The sequence below is a fragment of the Tetrao urogallus genome (genome assembly GCF_951394365.1).
Source record: "Tetrao urogallus genome assembly, chromosome: 3".
Lineage (NCBI taxonomy): Eukaryota > Metazoa > Chordata > Aves > Galliformes > Phasianidae > Tetrao > Tetrao urogallus.
Genome location: NC_136815.1, coordinates 86,922,802 through 86,942,321, shown reverse-complemented (window position 1 = coordinate 86,942,321; position 19,520 = coordinate 86,922,802). Strand labels below are relative to the sequence as shown.

The 19,520-nt window shown below is 40.6% G+C and overlaps 1 protein-coding gene across 1 annotated transcript in view; it reads left to right on the top strand.

Moving 5' to 3' along the window:
* The window catches only part of MBOAT1 (membrane bound glycerophospholipid O-acyltransferase 1), a gene marked incomplete at both ends in the record, with an annotated part of 57,041 nt that overhangs the window by 30,437 nt on the left and 7,084 nt on the right, over positions 1 to 19,520 (top strand). The window contains 5 exons of the mRNA XM_079533742.1: positions 5,526 to 5,581; positions 8,700 to 8,754; positions 11,412 to 11,595; positions 12,705 to 12,897; positions 17,965 to 18,068. Coding sequence (XP_079389868.1) covers positions 5,526 to 5,581; positions 8,700 to 8,754; positions 11,412 to 11,595; positions 12,705 to 12,897; positions 17,965 to 18,068 — 592 coding nt within the window. The remainder of the gene's footprint in view (positions 1 to 5,525; positions 5,582 to 8,699; positions 8,755 to 11,411; positions 11,596 to 12,704; positions 12,898 to 17,964; positions 18,069 to 19,520) is intronic.

Genomic DNA, 19,520 nt, shown 5'->3' with positions numbered 1-19,520 from the left:
TTTCTCTTATTTTTTCTTTGTGCTAAGAGGATTATGCTGGTAAGTTGTCTGGTTTCTATACAATGTTATAAAAGCTGTAATACCAACATACATTTTTGTTCTTTGTGTCAAGGCTTTAGACCGAGTATAGTAATATTATGGTGTTAGGGAAAAATTAGTTTAAAATCAAGGGATTTTGGTCAAGATTTTTGACAATTACAAATGGATATGTTTTCAATCTAGTAAGCTTTTTGAACAAATACCGCATGCATATGATCATCTGGACAGAATTCAGGGTAGCTCCTCATCCATGTGAAGTTCAATGTCTGCTTTAATCCTTTGCTTGATTAAGAACATAAAGCATTGTGGTTTCCTCTTTGCATTCGTGCATTATCTGAGCAAAATTTCATAATATTGCAGACAAAAGGCATAGATCTACTCTGTTTCCCAATGCCATGTTGAACCACAGTGCAGAAATGCTACTCGATCCTCTGAATTTAGTTTTTTTGTTGTGGGTTTTGTTTTTTTTTTTGTTTTTTTCCTCCTTAAAATGTGTGAAGTGCAGTACATTGTTTGTGGTGTATGTTCCAGAAGCTCTGGATAACCTTGGTAAGGTCAGGTATCCAGTGGCAGTATAGCAGAGCAAATGCAGGGGGAGCAGTGAAGTTTGGGGCTGGTTTCTGCTACTATAACTACTGGTAAAGGCAGGGTTTTTTTTTTTGTTGTTGTTGTTTTTTTTTAAAGGGCTCTTCTGGTTTCTATTCTGGTTTCTGTGTTTGCTCACTGCATGGCTGCTCTGCCAGACTTTCTGTGAAACTGCTCTGAGATGTCTTACTATTGATTACACAGAAGTCCTGTAAGAACCACACTTGGGAAGTACCAGTTAGCCAAGATTCAAGTAGTCAGTCAGTACCATAAACTCCATATATCAGGTGTGCCCTGGGATATGTCTCCAGAAACAGATAATCTTTGAAGTGAAACGTTTCTATCATGAAAGTGTAAAAAACAGTTTGGGAGCTTTCACCAAAAAAACACCTGCATGAAGCAAACTGGGAATGGAGGAGTCGACATGAAAATATAAAGTCAAATGTTTGCCTTCTGCGTGTGCTTCAGTTGTTCATTTTTCTGTTGATAGGGGAAATACAACCTTGTTGCCAGCGAGGCAGTTGTGTGCCTGTCTCAGTGATCCCTTTGCCAGCACAGTTAATATCAGTGGAGTGTGCCTATGTGAGCTCCTCGTACCGCTTTCCAGGCTAAAGAGATAAACCTGAAAGAAATGTTTGCTGACTTTTTTGTTGCAATGAGCCCTTACTCTCCACCTACTCACTTAGTGAAATCAGGTCAGTGGAAACTATTTGTAGCTCTGGTGTGCCAGACTTCTCCGTGGGATTACCTAAGGTCAGGCAGACTCTGCTTGGTTCATGAGCCCTGAGGTTTGCCTAGCGCAGAATCCAGTTTCTGATATGGGAAAGATCCCCATAGCAGGCAACAACCTGATGCTGGCATCCTTAGTTCCATTGGCCTGTGTTGCTGAGCAAATTTATTCTGCTGGGACAAGTCATGTTTGAAATGGACATGATCTGGCATGTTTTCATTTTGAAGGTTTAATTAAGGGAGCGAAACCCTTCGTCCTTATTCAGCATTCTGTAAACTGTTGCTTCTTTGTCTTGTTTTTCAAGACATCTAAATTTAGGTAGAAGAGATTTTTTATTTCTTGAAATTATTCCATACTAATGATGTATTTCATAAAATTCCCTAAAAATTATATTGCTATTTCATATTGAATTCCTGGGAATTCTTAATTAATGATTTGTGTATGGGAGTGCAATACAAGCTACAATTTGTTATGGAACTCTTAGTCAGTGTATAAAACAAAGAGGAAAAAATCACAACAAATCTAATTCTATGTATCTGTGCTAGTTTGTGACTGTAGTGTTTAGTAGCACAGGTGGAAAAAGGAGAATGTGCATGTACAGGACACAGGAAGTAGCTGCAGAGCAGGTGGAAGGTGTATATATATGATGGGGTTCAGCTGTTTTGGGTTTCTTAGACACGTATTTTATTTCAAATGCTCTGCTCCTGAGGGTAGGTCTTCACGCTATATCTGTAAATGCAAGTAGGTCTGTTTATAAATGCAAGCAGGTAGACTGTCTTTTAAAATTTGTTTGAATTATTAAATAAGTGTTAAAATTTTGACCTAACAATTTGTCCCACTCTCAGTAACTCACGCATTTCTCTCAAAAATCTGGGAGAAAGAAAAGGTCATTGGAAGCTCTATAGTTTTGTGAACTTCCTTTCTTCAGTGCTCTCATATTGCCAAGTTTTAACAATCAGAACTCATGCACATATGTAGGAAGTGGCATTATTTTGTTTGTCCATTTTTTTCCCCTAAATTTAAGCTTATTTTCTGTGTCTGACTTCAGTATTGATTTAAGATTTGCGTTCTCATGCGTTGCTCTGTGAAGATGTAGAAAAGGGTATATTTTTTATTCTGAAGAAACAAAAGCAGTTTTAGACTTGCTCAATGTGTGTGCGAGCGATGTGTGAGTTGCAGGGAGGAGTGGGACAAGCTATGGCTGTGCAGAAGGGGTGGCCCCACACCTCAGTAGTGTGCTAGGAGGATGGAGAGTCCCAGCACTGCTATTGCCTTGTGCCGTGCCCTCTCTTGCAGTGAAGACTCAGGCCTCCAGAGGGAGAATGATTGACGGGTGAAGGAGGAAGAAGATACTCCCTGCTCACCTGAAACCTTGCTCACTCATCGCGTGAAACGTCTGATGATACCTGATGCTGATCTTGTGAAAGATTTAGAGAGTATAATCCATTTCTCCTAACAGCAGGTTTCCACCTTCCCGAGCAGGATGTGGAATCGATGGGTGGATCTGTAACATGAGAGTGGCGGGAGGCAGAGCTAAATGTGCTTCAGATCCATTCTGAGGGTCTCCCTCCCAACCATGGGCCAGGATTGTCGTGTTTGATATCTTCTCTGGAGTTCAGGCTTGAGGGAGGGAGACGATGTGTCTTCTCTGATGAAAATGCACGTTTGCTCTACTGGGGTACAGTGTGCCGTGAATGAGACAATGAATTCCTAATATAGATAAAAATGACCTCTGTCTTCTCTGTGTTTACATGGTGTACAGTTTTAATGCAGGCTGTGCTCTTGCTTCCATTGGTTAATCAGCGCATCAGAATTGTTTGCATTTTGGATCTCTCAGGCTTACAGTGAGGGGCCTGATCTTCAAAGACAAGTGTCTAAATTTAGTCGGTAAAAGGCATAGAATTTTGGCTCTGAGCCCGAGGTTAAAATTTACACACTTCAACATCAGCATAAAGTGCTCGCTGTAAGACAGACACACTACAAATCGAAGCAATTTTAAACAAGTGTTAGCGTTCACCCACAGAGCTAAAAGGTCAAGTACTGACAAAATAAAAGTCTGCGTTTGTATCACTAGAACTGCTGCTTCACCAAAGAGCAGTCTCTTTCTCTCCTAAGGATTAAAAAGCCTGCTTTTTTTGTATCCTCAAAGGGTTGGGATTTATCTATCTTCGAAAGCAAAGCTAGAATTTGAATGGGAAAACCTGAGAAATAAATTGTATAGAGTACTGGCGAAAACAACTTGCAAGGAACTTTTCATAAAATGGGAAGATTAATTGGAATAAAACTGAGAATGACTTCTTCACATTATTGGAGCTGCCTGGACAATGAAGAAAAATCGTTATTAGATTTGTCTATTCTTTAGCTATAATCTGTGATCTAGATGACACTGGAATTAATGCTGCAGAGATACTTGTGTTGCAGTTGTATTCCAGATTTCTATATGCAAAAGCTTGTTCTGGATTTCGAGCGCAAGTGTTGTTACTGATATTTCAAGAGGATACTGCTGAAACCGTAAAAATAGTTTCTGATTAAAACATTGGCTGATAATACATGTTCTCCTGGCTTTGGTTAGAAAGTGCAAATTACCCTACCTACACAGAATTATGTGTAGTCTCTTGAAACAGACCAGGTACATTTTAGTATATAAAAAAAGGAGACCACTTTGAATGAAAAAATATCTTTTTCCAGTAGTCTTTTTTACTGTGCTCAGCATATTAATTATCTTGAAAATTAATTTGATTTATCACAGTGGGATAATGAGGATGATGAGAATGATGAGATTGCACACAGTTTATCTAGCCTTTGGGTGCCTTTGGGTTTACATTTGATTGTAACTAGTGGGTTGGTTCAGGGTAAGGATGGTTCAGAATCTCTTACAAAGCCATGCAGGATATTAATATTTGACTGTTATTTTAGACAGAGGTATCATGGAATGTAACTCTTTTTTCCTTATCTTGGGAAGTGGATGGGGTAAAGACAGTGCTTGAGCTAAAAAAAAAAAAGCCTTCAACATTTTTTTCTTTTTATTGGATGCCAGAAAATTTGTCACAGTGTTTAAAATAAACATACAATAACATACAAAAACATAGCCATACAATTTTTAGTGGTCATCTATTTGTCTTTAAAAAAAGTTCTCCATACCAGTCAAACTCTGTAAATAGAAGGTTTCCTCTTTCCTCTTCTAACTTGTTTTGAAGACATCATTCATGTTCAAGGTAAAACCTTCATATGGCTTATGCTGTTAATTTATGACCAAGTTAAGAAATAATCCATTATATTAGTCCTCAGAGAAATCAAATTTCTTGAGTGGAACTGGTGGTACATGTGATCATTGTAAACAATGCTTTAAAAGTAATTGTGTCCTCATCACCCAGTGGCTGTTAGAATTATGTAGGTCTGGAACTCAGGCACCCTGTGCTGGCGTCTACAGTGGCAGAATAATATAGGGAGGCAAGTGCAGCACATTCTCTTCAATCCTTATAGCCTGCAGGCTATAAACCTGGCTTAGGATCACCTAGCTCATGCGTTGGGAGTCTCCAGATCCCACGTGCCAAACACTCCCAGTTGGACGAGCAGGCTGTCCACACAGCAGTCACAAAGCCAAGAAGCAGGGGGGCACATTGTGTCATGCTGACTATTCTGAGCTATTCTGGTATTTGCACTTTGTCAATTGAACTATTCACATATGGAAATAAGTATGAGTATCCGCAGAGTGGGCATTAGTTTAAGGCAGTGAGGAAACAGACGATTGGAGAGTTAACAGCAAGGAAAAGCAGCGTTATGTTACAGCAATACTGCTGTATTCTGCTGTTGCATCCTATGGGGCTTGAATTTGGTCTTTGCGTGGAAGGAAGCGCGCTGGGCTGCAGAATCTGGTAGTCCTTAATGGCATGACTTCTGAATTACAATTTGCACTGCTGTGGGGTGGGGAGGCATAAAATAAGGCTTTGTGTGTGCTTAGCAATTAAAAATTCCAGTGCAAGTTACTGTGGGATTGTTTTGAACTCAGGCAATTGTCTTATGCCTGAGTTGCTCCTTCAATTTTAATTGGATGTTTTCCACTTGTTGCTAATACAGTTATGCCTTTTAAAGGCATAAAAACATTCAGTAAGAAAGTTGAGAATAATTTGTATTACAAGATGTGTAACTGCTGTGTCTGTCTTTGTTACAGTCCACTGATGATAATTACACAGAAGATCACAACACTTGCATGCCAACTACATGACGGTAAGGGAATTTCTTCCCATGAAGACAACATTTTTATTCCCAGGACATTCTGTGGCTGAATAACAGAGAAGATGAATGTAGTTCAGTGAGATGCCCCAAATGAAGAAGAAAAATGCTTTGTAGAGAAAAACAAGAGATGTTAAGTTTTAATCAGCTCTCTAGAATCAAATTGTCCTATCAGTAATGAAGACAGCTATTTTTCCTTGTGTAATCTCTGCTTGTTTGGCATGAAGTTTGGATTTTATTTTGTATCTGCATTTACTGTTTAAATGCCATAGCGCATTTCTGAAGCAATTCTTGATTCTCACAAATCAAGAGCTGTATCTGATCTTTAGCTTCGTCCATTAAAATCAATGTAGAAAGCTTATGCTGTTCAATAGAACTGACAGCATAATGATATCAATAGGGAAAATGGCTTTAAAGAGATTTAGGTTAGATGCTAAGAAGAAATTTTTTACTCAGAGTGGTGAGGTGCTGCAACAGGTTGCCCAGAGAGGTTATGGATGCCCCATCCCTGGAGGCATTCAAGGCCAGGCTGGATGTGGCTCTGGGCAGCCTGGTCTGGTGGTTGGCAACCCTGCACACAGCAGGGGAGTTGAAACTGGATGAGCATTGTGGTCCTTTTCAACCCAGGACATACTATGATTCTATGATTCTATGAATGGAGCCCCAGGCAGCCTGATCTAGTGGTTGGCAACCCTGCTCATGGCAGGAGGATTTGAATTAGATAATCTTTAAGATCTCCAATCTAAGCCATTCTGTGACGTATTTAATGAGTTGTGGGAGGTGGAATTCAATTGATTTTTCTGTGGGAAAAGCAGAGTTGCAGGTAAAATAGTGTTGTTTTCATTCTTACTCTGTGCTGTGATAGCAAAGACTAGAATACAATACTATTATTGCTTACATCTGTTGATGTTGCACTATGAACTTCCAATGGTTCGAGGCCCACTGTATTATAAGCTATGGTTGCCTAAGCTCTAGAACTTTTAGGTGGTGGCCACTACAGACTGCAGGATCCAGCATTTGCAAGCCAAATTTATGTTGAATGGGTCTGTCTGTAGTTCTGTGATTTCACCCTGATAGGCAACTGAAATCCACCACACTGCTCCCTCACTCCCCGTTCTCAGAGGAAGAGAGGGAGAAAATGCAATGAGGAAGGGCTCCAGTTTGAAATAAGGATGAGGAGATCACTCATCGGGTACCATCGCAAGCAGGACAGAATAGGAGACTAATTTTTTGCTTATTACTAACAGATTAGGGCAGTAAAACTAAAAGCAAACTAAAAACATTTTCCTTCCATTCACTTTCTTATATTTCCTGTCCCCAAGCAGTGCAGGGGAACAGGGAACGGGGGCTGCGGTCAGTTCATAATGCTTCGTATCTGCTACTCCTTCATGGCTGCTCTCTGCCCCTGCTCCATGTGAGGTCCCTCCCACAGGATGCCATCCTTCTCAAACTGCTTCTTCACAGGCTTCTCACAGGCTGCAGCTCTCCAAGCGCTGCTCCAACATGGCTCTGTACCACAGGGCCAACCCTTCAGGAGTGCACTGCTGCAGCACAGGTCCCCACAGGTGGCAGCTCTCCCAGTCCTCCTTTTTTCCACCACAGGCTCCTCTCTGTAGGTTGCAGCCCTGGTCCTAAGTCTGATCTTGCAGCTGACTATGGAGCAGCTGAAGCTGGCTTTGATCTGACATGGGTAGCGCTGGGCTCTGCTCAAGGGGCCAACCTCACAGCCTCCAAAACTTTGCTGTGTAAAGCTAATACAATCTATTACTTCCAGCTGGTTATAGCAAGCACAGCTTGAGGGGCTGCATGGGCTAATTGACCTTGTTGTTAACTTTCATGTTGCTGGGGCTTCTCTTCCCCTGTTATTTAAGCCAGTCAGCTCAGGTATCGCTGCATACCATAGTGATGTGCAGCCTGTATCTACTGGAACCCTAAAGGTAAATTAAAATGGAGAAGAAAAGAGATAGCAGAAATGGATGGGAGCATCTTAAAGCAAAATTCCTACAGATTAATGATAATAGAAAAGGCTTAGTTTGTAGTTCAGACAAATCCAAATTTGTAAAAATTTGATGTGGCTGCCCTTAAATGGAAGTGGACAAAATAACCAGCTCCTGAAGTAACTAAGCACTTAATTGTTTCCCTGGAGTTTGCCACCCTTTCAGTATTGAGGAAATGAATTAGCAAAGAGAGAAGGGATCTGAGCATCTTGTCAGCAGTCTTTTTAGGTAATTGGTCTTATATGTGCACATCAATAATTATGGCCAGTACACTGAGGACTGTAATGGTAAGTGATACAGAGCCCCTGATCTAGTGACGATGTATGTGTGTATGCTCAGCATCAAGTGCCATGACTCATCCCATGGTGAGTTCTGCTGCAGCTGGCAGGATTTCTCACAGTAAGCACAGCTAAGGCTGCAGAGTGAAGGTTATTAAGATACTTGCTGCTGTAAGCAACATCTGTTTACATGCTGGCCATTATACAAGATTTTCCTATAGGTTTCTTGGGACAGTGAGTCTCTGGCCCCAAAGGTCTAATGAATCCAACAGTAGTTCACTCTTCCAGTCTGGACCTTATACAATTCCAGGTTATTAACAATCTGTGAGTTTCAGCTTGCTCCAGCAGCAGGCAGCCAGGCTGCTAGTTCACACTAGTTCATGAAGCTTCTGTTTCTTGAGAGCCCTTTTCTCTTCCACTGCCTGATCCTCCTGCTGTGAAATGCTCCATTTCTCACCAAGGAGACAGCAGGAGGCTGGAGCCTAAATGAGCAGGCAGCTTCTGGGAACAGAGGTTTTTCCTGCACAGGACTGTTAGAAGAGGCTGCTGGGGGTTGTTGCCATTTGGTGGCATTGCGAGTTGCATTGTCTGTGTGGAAATACTATGACTGCAATCCTGGAAGCAAATCTAGGGTGAAAAAGGGGGCATGAGATAAGGAACAGGATAAAGGAAATATGAATATACTTGGCCTAAAAGTTGGGAATTGAGCTATATTACAACTGCTTGTGACAAAGAAATCTTGAAGCCTCTGGCTTTGGGAACTTCCTGTCTATGAGATACAAACATAAGGCTTTGGAGATGGCTTTCAAAAAGATCTAATGTGACTTTTCTTTCTAGGAATAGGGAGACAAGCTGAGGAACTTACCGCTGAGCAAAATCGACTTGCTGTGAAGTAAGAATTCAACTCCTGCTTTGATGTGTGTTTAATTTCATCTGAAGAAATTTAGGATTTGGGTTTTTTCTTTTCAGTGCCAATAGTAATTGGTGGTCCAGCCATGAAAATGTCATCTGCTTCTTCCTAGTCCATAAAAGGATCAAAGAACTTCCTGCTTTTTCTATTTGCTTGAGCAATTTTGTTTTTGTAATAGTGCTGTTGCTATCCTCCTAATATGAACATAGCTTCTCTGCTGTATTCCTCGTTTCTTCAGCCTAGAACTTGAACCTTTATCACCCTGTGCTTGTCTCTAAAGCACTTGTGTGTTTGGCATCATCTCACTGACTTAAATGTATCCTCCACTACAACAGAAGTGGCTTTTGTTGATTCAAGCCCATAACATTCAAGCTGAGGTTGTATTGTGTAGACTTTTTGCCTGTTTTCCTCGTTTTATCTCTGATACACTATTTTTCAACAACAGAATACTTCTCCTCTGTTGGCAAACTACGTACCAAAAATCCATTTTGACTTAACTCTGACACTCTTAAGTACTGCTTTTCTTCACTATAATTCTCAAACACTGAAATTTTGTTTTTTGCCTGTCTCCTTCCATAATGTTAATGCTCCTACTCCTTCAGGTTATGAGACTTGTCTTCTCACTGTTCACAGGGAGACAGCATGTTGATCATGTGCTCAAACAGCTTTTTTTTCTTTCTTGTCCCTTAACACAGATGCAGGATACAGGTGAATATTTTTTGAGTGGAAATTAGCATCACTATATGCTACTACTTTTCACCTTGAAGTGTATGTTGAGGGAAAGGAAATTATTTCTATGACAAAAAATAGAGCTCTCAAAAAATCTGCCTATGAATTTCTGAAACTAAGAGTGTACTTTCTTGAGAAGCAAATGTCTTGTAGGGAGGCTTATATAACTTTTGCTGTGGCCCATAGCTTTTTGCCTATTTTTAAAGCTCACGGCATATTGTTCAGCTGCACTGGGTCCTTGTGACCATATGATTAATTCCAGTCAAATCCTCACCAAACAGGCTTTTTTTTTTTTCCTTGTACAGTAGAGGAGCTCGTAATGTAGGAGAGGATGTCAATAACTCAAGTGTCAGTGGCAGAGAAACCATAATTGAGGAGTTTTAAATCCCCTTTGGTAATACAGCCTTTTGTCTTCCCTCTGTTTTTGGTCTGTTCGTGTTTCTCACTCATCCTCTGTACATTCCTTTACGCATTGCTCATGTCTCCCCACCCACCTCCGTGCTCAACCTAAGCTGAAACTAATGACTTTATTTTTAATCTTATCTTTACTCTCAGAAACCCGAATCACCGCTCCGCTCTTATTTTGCGGAACAGGAAAGATGAGCCTTACCCCAGATAGTTCTCTGCATCTTTCTGTGAAATTATTTCAGCAGGGAATGTATCATTCAGACACTAGCATCTACAATAACCCGCAGAATGAATGCAGAAAATCCTGGCTAAGCTAACTGTTTATTCAAACTAATTCCACTTCAGAATAAAAGTACGCAAGAGCAAATGCTTAACTGTTGCTTAGTTTTTCTGCTAGAAATTTATGTTTAAATCAGAAAGAATTTTAAGTAGGTTTTTGCTTATGCATGCTCATCCGTATCTTGGACAGGAGAGTCCTGAAACACTGTGCTCTGGATTCTCTTTTAATCTGGGAGCTATTAGCACATTAATGGAGAACGCTGTGTATCTCAGTACAGAATTAAAGGCTTCATGTTTCCTGCCACATAAAGGTAGCTCAGTACTTTAGAAACTACACTAGAGGCCTGCACATCTTTCTTTTCGATCCCATTGATCTGTTGCAGTGACAGTGAATTTTTTTCATTTTACATCTAATGCTAAAACCTCCAAAGGAACTTGTGAGTTATGCCCTGCAAAATGGAAATAGCAAACAAGATGAACCTTCTCTGACTTCTTTCTTCAGATGTCTTTTGATTTAAATGTTTTCACTCTACTTCCTTTTCCTGTTCGTGTTGCAATACAAGCAATTACTTCCTTTATTTGCACAGAGGGACAGAGAGCCTCTTCGTTCTGTTCCTGTATGTCTCACATCACGCTTCCCTTTTTTTTGGAGGGTCAAACTGTGCAGGCAGCTGCTTTCAGAAGGGTGGTGGAGAGCTCCTGTCTGTTGTGTCTTAAAAGCTCCCTGCCCTACAGTTTGCATAACAACACAAAGTGTTGCATTGCACAGCTTGGTGGGATGGCATTACTTAGCTGGTGGTCTTCTAGCCCTTACTGACCCATGACTTACTGGGCACATGTCCAAAACAGCGCCAGCTTCCCACTGTTCTTGCTGCTCGTCTGATCATAGCATACAAGTCAGTGTGTTGGAGTGAATGCTTAAGCTAAAGGTTTCTCATAATAAAACTGCAGCTTTTCAGATTGGTAGCATTTGTTCACCTGGGGGTTTGTGCACTTCCACATTACTCATTATCCTTGTTCTGACTGCCATCTGCCAAACACCATTAGGATATAAGAAAAGCTGTGCTTCATCTTTAAAAAAAAAAAAAAAAAGGTTTTTTTTTTTAAAAGATAGTTTTCAGCTATGGGAGTGTGATAGGAGAGTACAACTCAAAATGTTCACTTAAACATTTGCTATGTTTTAATCTTTTTTTTCTTTTGTTGTGCGTGGATGATTTTTACAGGACAAGACCTTCTTTACTGGAGTATTTAAGCTATCTCCTCAATTTTATGAGCATCATAGCTGGACCTTGCAGCAATTACAAGGATTATATAGCTTTCATTGAAGGGAGGCACGTGCACATGAAACTATTAGAAGTGAACTGGAAGCAGAAGGGTTATGACAGACTTCCTGATCCTTCTCCAACTGTAAGTTTTAAAATGACAGAGATTAATTGCAAGGGAGAAGAGAGGATTCTCATAATTAAAAACAAAGAGGAAAAAAAACATTTTTGAGTTAACTTTCCAGTAAATGTTACAATGTGTTTTTGTTTTTCTTTTCTCCTGTAAAGTGGCTGATGTTTTCATCGTGAGGTCAGGGGTGAAGGGGCTGTATCTTCCCTTGAAATGCTTTGCAAGACTTCAATAATGTTACTTCAGATTTGCACTAGTCTTACTGATAGCAGAATAAGGCCCTCACTGTGTTACCTTCAAGTTTGCAGGAAATATTAAAATTTGCATTGTAACCATTTTATAATAAATACACATTAACTTACTAATGCACAGTAGGAAATTTTCATATTTTCCAAAGTGCATTACTTTTACTCAGTTTTTACATGGCACCCAAGTGCCTCATTTCCCTTTTTTATTGTGCCCGTATCAGGCAGTGTTTGCTCTTGACGCCTAAATGAAGTTGAGCTTCTAACTACTGAAATGATGCAATTATTTTAGTATATAGAAAGCTAAAGAGTAGTAATAGAAAGCAGTATGGTGTAGCACATACCCTGTGTCATGGGAAAGTACGCTGCTGTGTGAGATGTATGCTTTTGTGACAAGTGATTTTAGCAAGACATCTGGATGGCAGCTGGACAGTAAGGCCTGCCATTGTACTGAATGCTAATGCTTTTGGCTGCTAGGAGGAATCCAGTCTTTCGTTCCAAAACATGACGGTGCATATAGTAAAGCTTTTTCCTTTTTCCTTTGGTTTCTTTTATTGTTAGTTTCTTTTCTCATTTTAGAACCTCCACTGACTGATGCCTCTGATGAAGTTCACAGCCAATTTTCACTTCTATTTCTTGTCTGTACCTGTCTCTAGTTAGTTCAGTAAACCCTGTTAGACATAAGCTTGGACTGTGGCTTTCTTTAGTCACGTCTTCTAAATTAATTATTGTCAGTATTGTCACTGTTAATCTTGTTGGTTCTCGAATAATGTTATTTTTATATGTCATGAGCACTGCCTTCATTTGTCATGAGCTCTGCTTTTTTCTTCCCTCAAGAAAATGCTTCTAATTAACATTTCACTGTTGTTTATTTTTTAGGGAGCAGTGATGTACAAGTTGTGTATCACACTGATATCTCTTGTTTTGTTCTTGACACTTACCAAGAACTTTCCTATGGCATATATTATTGATGATGAATTTCTTGATAAAACACCCTTCTTAACAAGACTTGGTTACCTATATGTTGTGACGCAGTCTGCAAAACCAAAGTATTACTTTGCATGGACATTAGGTAAGTCTGGCTATATCACTTATTTTTATAACAAATCATTTCATAAGTGGGAAGGAGGGTGAAAAGGTCTGATACGGTGAGAAAGCAATGAAATGAAATAGCCTAAAGACCTGTAGTTCACACAGGAGGTGTACACATGTTCCTGTTGGCAATGTTTCCCACTAAAGTGAAGAGATGTGCATAAAATCTCTTCCAATTTGTCCGACATCCTCTGCCTCTGGAAACTATTCTATTTTTCAGCTTCTCACCAGTAAAGCCAATGTAACAATTTCCTCTTAAACTTTTGTAATTACACTAAAATAATTTTTACACATATTCGTAGGAAAAAAAAAAGATTGCCTCTTCTAAACCTCGATTTTGGCGCTTATGTCAGCGGGGTCAGGAGGTTAAAATTAGTCACACTCAGGCTTACAAATATGTGAACAGACCTCTCTTTTGTTATGGGATTTCTGCATGTGCATCTGTATTAGAAAGCTGTGTTCTTGGGGGAAACTGCAGTTAGGCTTTGCCTCCAAGGCACTGTGTGGTGCTAACCTTGAGCAATTGAGAAAGGAACAAAGAATCATGGGGAAGGTGGAGAATGATGAAGGCCACGGGAAGGACCCAGGAGCTTCTGCAAGGAAAATGAAAAGAGAAAGAAGAGAGTTCATTATTGAGAGAAGCAAATCGCTTTGGCTTCAGTATTAGAATCCAGCTCACTCGGTGCTCAAAATAATCTCTTTCTGTTTTATCTTCTTCCTTTTAAGTCACCTTTCCTGTCTGCATGTGAAAACTCGAATCCTTTCTTGTCTAGGCTGAAAATTGTGAGACTGAATTTTTTGCTGATATTTCAAGACTTTGTGTGTAGGTAGATTCTGCAGAGACACACAAGGTTGAATCTGAGAATATCATTGAGATAGCATGGAAAGAACCAGGGAAATTCACTGTGATACTGAAAATAAAATTGACAGATCCAGAAAAAAACACTGAGGATTAGCATCTCTGGGGCAGGAAATGCTATGAGATAAAGAATTGTTTGCCAAGTAACTCTTTTTTAGAGATACTCAGTATTAAAATGGTCACCTAAAAGTTTTCCAACATGGTAGTTAACTATCAGGTCATTATCAAAGAGATCAACTGAGTTAGGACATGGGTGAGCTGTAGAGGCTGCAGAAATATCTTGCAGTGGAGGGGAAAGCATGCATTGCATTCTGATGGGTGAGGTCTCTGTTATTCACATTACAAATTCAGGCAACAAAATAGCAGACATTTTATCCTTTCGCTGTTTAGCTTTCTGTGGCATGGCATAAGGCATTCTAAAAGTGCGTGCTGAAACTGCTGATATGCACTTCCTACTTTTAGAAGGGGACAGTTGTACTATTGTGTGATAACTGCAGTGATGAATTCCTCCAGACTGATGAAAAGTCAGATGCAAGATAGAAAATTCAGTTCCTCCCTGCACTAGCAATAATCATGTGAATGTAGCTACAAACTTGACTCAGAGCCCTTGCCGAAAGCAATTTGGAATTGAATGCCTACCTCCAAGGGATTGTGTGGAGCAAAACTGATACACTAGAGCTGTTGAAATCAGCAGGGAAACCTCTGTTGAACTTCATGGAGATTGGGTTTTCACAAATAACTGGAAGGCTGGACAGCTAAGATACTTCTTTGCTCAAACCACACTTTTCTATAGGATGTTAGCATGTGAAGCAAGAGTCTTGGATATCTGTGGTGTGGCTGTGCCCCTGGATTTCTGATTTCTTGCATTTGACAAAAAAGCATTAATTGTCCCTACTATCCCTTGAGCGAGGAGGAACAAACCTCCTGTGGCAGTGACAGCCTATTAGCAGGTGGAATCCTGTAAGTCTTTTCACTGGTCTCATAGCAAGGCACTGGCAGGCCATACAGTAAATATAATTTCTAACAAGCTTGTTTTGTGTTTTTTTTTTTAAACAGGGAGAGATATAAAAGTTGGAAGACCTTTCTTTCCAACAATAAAATCTAGCTTGTTTAGTAAATTGGAAAGTAAATGGAAAGTGTCCGGTTAGACAATGTTGCTTATTTATTTTTCTATTTACTTATTTGTTTCCATTGTTGTTTTTAATTAAGTTCTCTCCCTGCTTTTTCACTTTGGAGTTTCTCCAAGAAGTTGTGCCTGTGTTCCTGGCACTTACATGGCAAAATCAGTTTTCACTCTCCAGAAATAAACACTGACCTTTTTAAAGCTTAACTTATTGCAAGCTTATATTTTGTAATTGATCTAAAAGGAAAAGCCTTATCTGTATTTTTGCTTATTTTTGCTTACTGTATTTTTCTTCCTATATCCTCAGTGGTGGCTGCATCTACACAATAATGAAAACCTCCTATTTTTTTGTTGCATTGATAATAGGTTTCTGGTAGGGGTATGTTACAAGCAGGATTTGAGCTCCAGTGATCAAGTGGCTCCCAGGCAAGGGCAAATAGTTACCCGGTGCCTTGGGAAACTACAAGAACTTCAGCCTGTGGAGCTGAGCTGTGCTTAACTGCAACAGCAAGAAGTGCAATAAATGAAAGCCCTACTGTTACCCAACCTTTTATTTAGACTACTAGTTGTTAATTCTGTGATTTAAGTTACTCAATATTTCATTTGTAGAGATGGTTAGGTAGTTCAATGAGACACTAAGCAATGAGTTTAGTAAAAGGCTTTGTTTGCCTAAGTGAGAATAAAATTCCTAATTAAAACAACCATGTTGTAACTCAGAGAAATGGTGAACATGTCTGGTAGACAGTACAGTTTTTCTGAGTTCTGGGAAGTGCTGGGACTTCCAGACATTTTTTTAGGGACAATATAAACTCATGGTGCAAGTGGAACTAAACCTGGGGGGGATGTGTAAAACAGTAAGGAATTCTACAGGTGCCTCTAGCTTAAAGAGGGTAAATTTAGGTTAAATATAAGGAAAAAATCTTTTATAGTGAAGCTGGTGAGGCACTGGAACAGATTGCATAGTGTTGTGGTTGATACCCTGTCCCTGGAGACTTTCAAGGTGAGGATGGATAAGGTGCTGGGCAACCTGGTCTAGTTGTGGTGTCCCTGTTCATTGCAGGGGATTTGGACTAGACGACTTTCAGAGGTCCCTTCCAACTCTAAGAATTCTATAATTCTGTGATTCTACCTTGGTCAGAAGAGACAGTCAAAGGAGAGCGTACCCCCTCTGACATATAAGAAGGGAGGACTGGCTTCAACAGAAATGGAAGGGACTGAGGTACTTCACAAGCGCTTTGCTTCAGTCTTCACTGGGATTCAAGCTTCCCACACCTCTCATGTTCCTGAACCTTTATGTGGAGATCATGGGAGCAAAATCTCTCCCACTGTAAGAGGAGAGCAAGTCACCCCCTCATGAGGCTGAAGGGGCCTGTGGGGCCAGATGACATTCTTCCTAGAATCCTGAAGGGACTGGCTGATGTAGTAGCCAAGCCATTCTCCATCATATTTGAAAATTTTTGTCTGTCAAGTGAACTCCCTAGTAACTGGAAAAAGGGAAACATCACTCCCATTTTTTAGAAAGTGAGAAAGGAAACCCAGGAAACTACAGGTTGATGAAACCTCTCTTCTGTGCCTGGGAAAATCATGTAACAGGTCCTCCTGGAAGCTGTGTTAAGCCACATGCAAGATGAAGAGGTGACACGAGACAGCCAGCACAGCTTCACCAAGGGTAGATAGTGGCTGACCAATCTGGTGGCCTTCTGCAATAAAGTGACAGCATTGGTGGACAAAGGAATGGCAACTGATTTTGTCTGCCTGGAGTTGTGCAATGTCTCTGACGTGGTCCTACACCACATCTTTATCTCTTAATAGGAGAAATACAGATTTGAAGGCTCGGCTATTCAAGGAAAAAGTATTTGTTTGGATGGTTGCAGCCAGAGGGCTGTTGTCAGTGGCTCGATGTTTGGAATTGTTTAGCTTGGAGAAGAAAACGCTCTGGGGAGACTTCATAGTGGCCTTCCAATACTTAAAGAAAGCTTATAAACAGGAGGGAAAACAACTTTTTACATGGGTAAATAGTGATAGGACAAGGAAGAAGAAATCATAGAATCACTAAGGTTGGAAAAGAACTCCAAGATCATCTAGTCCATTCATTCACCTATCAACAGTATTTTCCCACTAAACCATGTCTTGCACATCTTGAACACCTCCAGGGACAGTGACTCAATCACCTCCCTGAGCAGCCCCTTCCAGTGCCTGACCACTCTTTCTGAGAAGAAATTTTTCCTGATATCCTACCTGAACCTCTCCTGTTGCTACTTGAGAGCATTTTCTCTAGTCCTTTTGCTACTTACATGGGAGAAGAGGTCAACTCCCAGCTCACCACAACAACCTCCTTTCAGGCAGCTGTAGGGCAATAAGGTCTCCCTTGAGTCTTCTCCAGACTAAATTCCAGTTGTCAGTCACTCCTTATAAGACTTGTGTTCCAGACCCCTCACCAGCTTCGTTGCCCTTCTCTGGACACGCTCTAGAGCCTCAATGTTATTTTTGGAATGAGAGGCTCCAAACTGAGCAGTACTCGAGGTGCGATCTCACCAGCGTTGAATACAGAGAGATGCTCACCTCCCTGCTCCTGCTGGCAACAATATTACTGATACAAACCAGGATGCCATCAGCTTTCTTTGCTGCCTTGGCATGCTGCTGGCTAATGTTCAGCCAAGCTTTGACCAACATAATTCTTTCCACACAGTATTCCAGCCGCTCTGCCCCAAGCCTGTAGTGTTGCCTGCGGTTGTTGTGGCTGAAGTACAGGACCTGACACTTGGCCTTGCTGAACCTCATCTCGCTGGCCTCAGTCCAACTATCCAGCCTGTCCAGATCCCTGAGAAGAGCCTTCCTACCCTCAGGCAAATTGACAGTTCCTCCTGACTTAGTGTCATTTTCAAATTTACTGAGGGTGTACTCAATCCCCTTATCCAGGTCATCCCTCTGCCAAGACAAACTTGTTTTTGAAGGAGAAGATACAAAGTCCTACAAAGATGGCTTGAATGTTTAGTGCCATATGCAGCTGCAAGAAAACACTTCTCCAGCAGTCTGATTTGACCCGTTTTGCTTTCGTATTGCAGCAGATGCAGTCAACAATGCAGCTGGGTATGGATTCAGTGGAGTTGACGAAAGAGGTGCTTTCCGTTGGGACCTGTTGTCCAACTTAAATATCTGGAACATTGAGGTGAGTTAAAGGAGTAGCCACATTGGCATGTCTACAGATAAATAAGTGTGATAGTGGGGAGATTGTTTGCTGGAATGAAAGTAAATCCATGCCACCAGGCTGCCTATCTTTAATTTGGAGAGGTTTTGTATTTTATCTGTTGGGCAGATAAATAGCATCTGTTACACAGCCTTTGTAATGCTCTATATCCAGGTTGCAATTGTAAATAGTTTATAGAGGGCTAATAAATGATTAATCAGATGTTTAATAAATGAGCAGTCAATTACTGTAGATTGTGGCTGAGTTCAGTGGGTCAATAAATTGCTTGGAGCTATGATTCTTCACCATCTGCGGTGTATTCCATCCATCTACTTCAAGCAGAATTCTCCTTTCATAACCCAGTTGAGATGACTGGTGGTAGTGAGAGGGAGGCTGTCATCAGCAGAAAATGCACATACACATGGAAGAGCTGGGTTCCTGCCCATGGCTGGAGTGCCTCTTCTAAATAGGGACAAGCAGGGGTGGGAGCTGTAACAGATACAGGGAAACCTGTATGGAAACTGTGGAGGCCATGCTGAGCTTAGATGGCAGCCGATCTGGAGCTCTATTCTGCAAACCATGTGCTTTCTCAAACATATATCACACGTTTTTCTTGTTACTGCAGCATGTTTTTAATGTCTATTAGTCTTTTGTAAAATATTTGTATTTTTCCTTTGATTAGGAAATGGCCAGCATCATTATTTATTTGCTCCAAAGAATATTCTCTGAATGCCAGGGGGATGTGAAAATGTTCACGTCTGAAACTGTTTTTTTCTAAAAGCTGCTTTTCTTTAGAAATGGGAGGAACTTCTCTCTGTAATTCTGTAGTTATGCTTTTAAAAGGCAAAGCAGATTAAAACAATTTGATTGCTTTATGGCCGAGTGACCTGTGACTAAGCAAATGTGCTGTAATAGCTCTTCTCAAAAATGAAGCAGCTCTTGCAATTCTTAGTTGAAAAATGTTGAAAGATGCCAGAGCTGGAACTATCTTTGTACATTCTCTCTTTCTCAAAATCATTTATCTGTTTCTTTCTTTCTTCATTTATTTTTTTATTGTTATTATTTTTTTTACTGTAATCCTCTGTACACTTCTCTCACTGAGTGGTGCAGAATACACATCCCAGAAATGCTCTATGCTCCTCAATGTTGACAGCACCCTAAGTACCGCCCTGAGATCTTGAATCAATATCTAATTTGCTTTAGGGGCAGGAGACAATTCCGAGCTGGATGGGCTAGGGCAATTCATGTTGAAAGGAGGACAGTGAAGTGCAGGCAGTGCTCATCATTTAAGTTAACAAAGTAAACAGGAACTTTTCTCTACCTGCTGAACGATGGGCCCGTAGAAGCTTTCTCCTTTACACAAATAATAGGGCTTGGAGAGGAGAAATTATCTCCAGGATTGTAAAGCAGAGGAGTCACGCTAGCCTCAGAAGC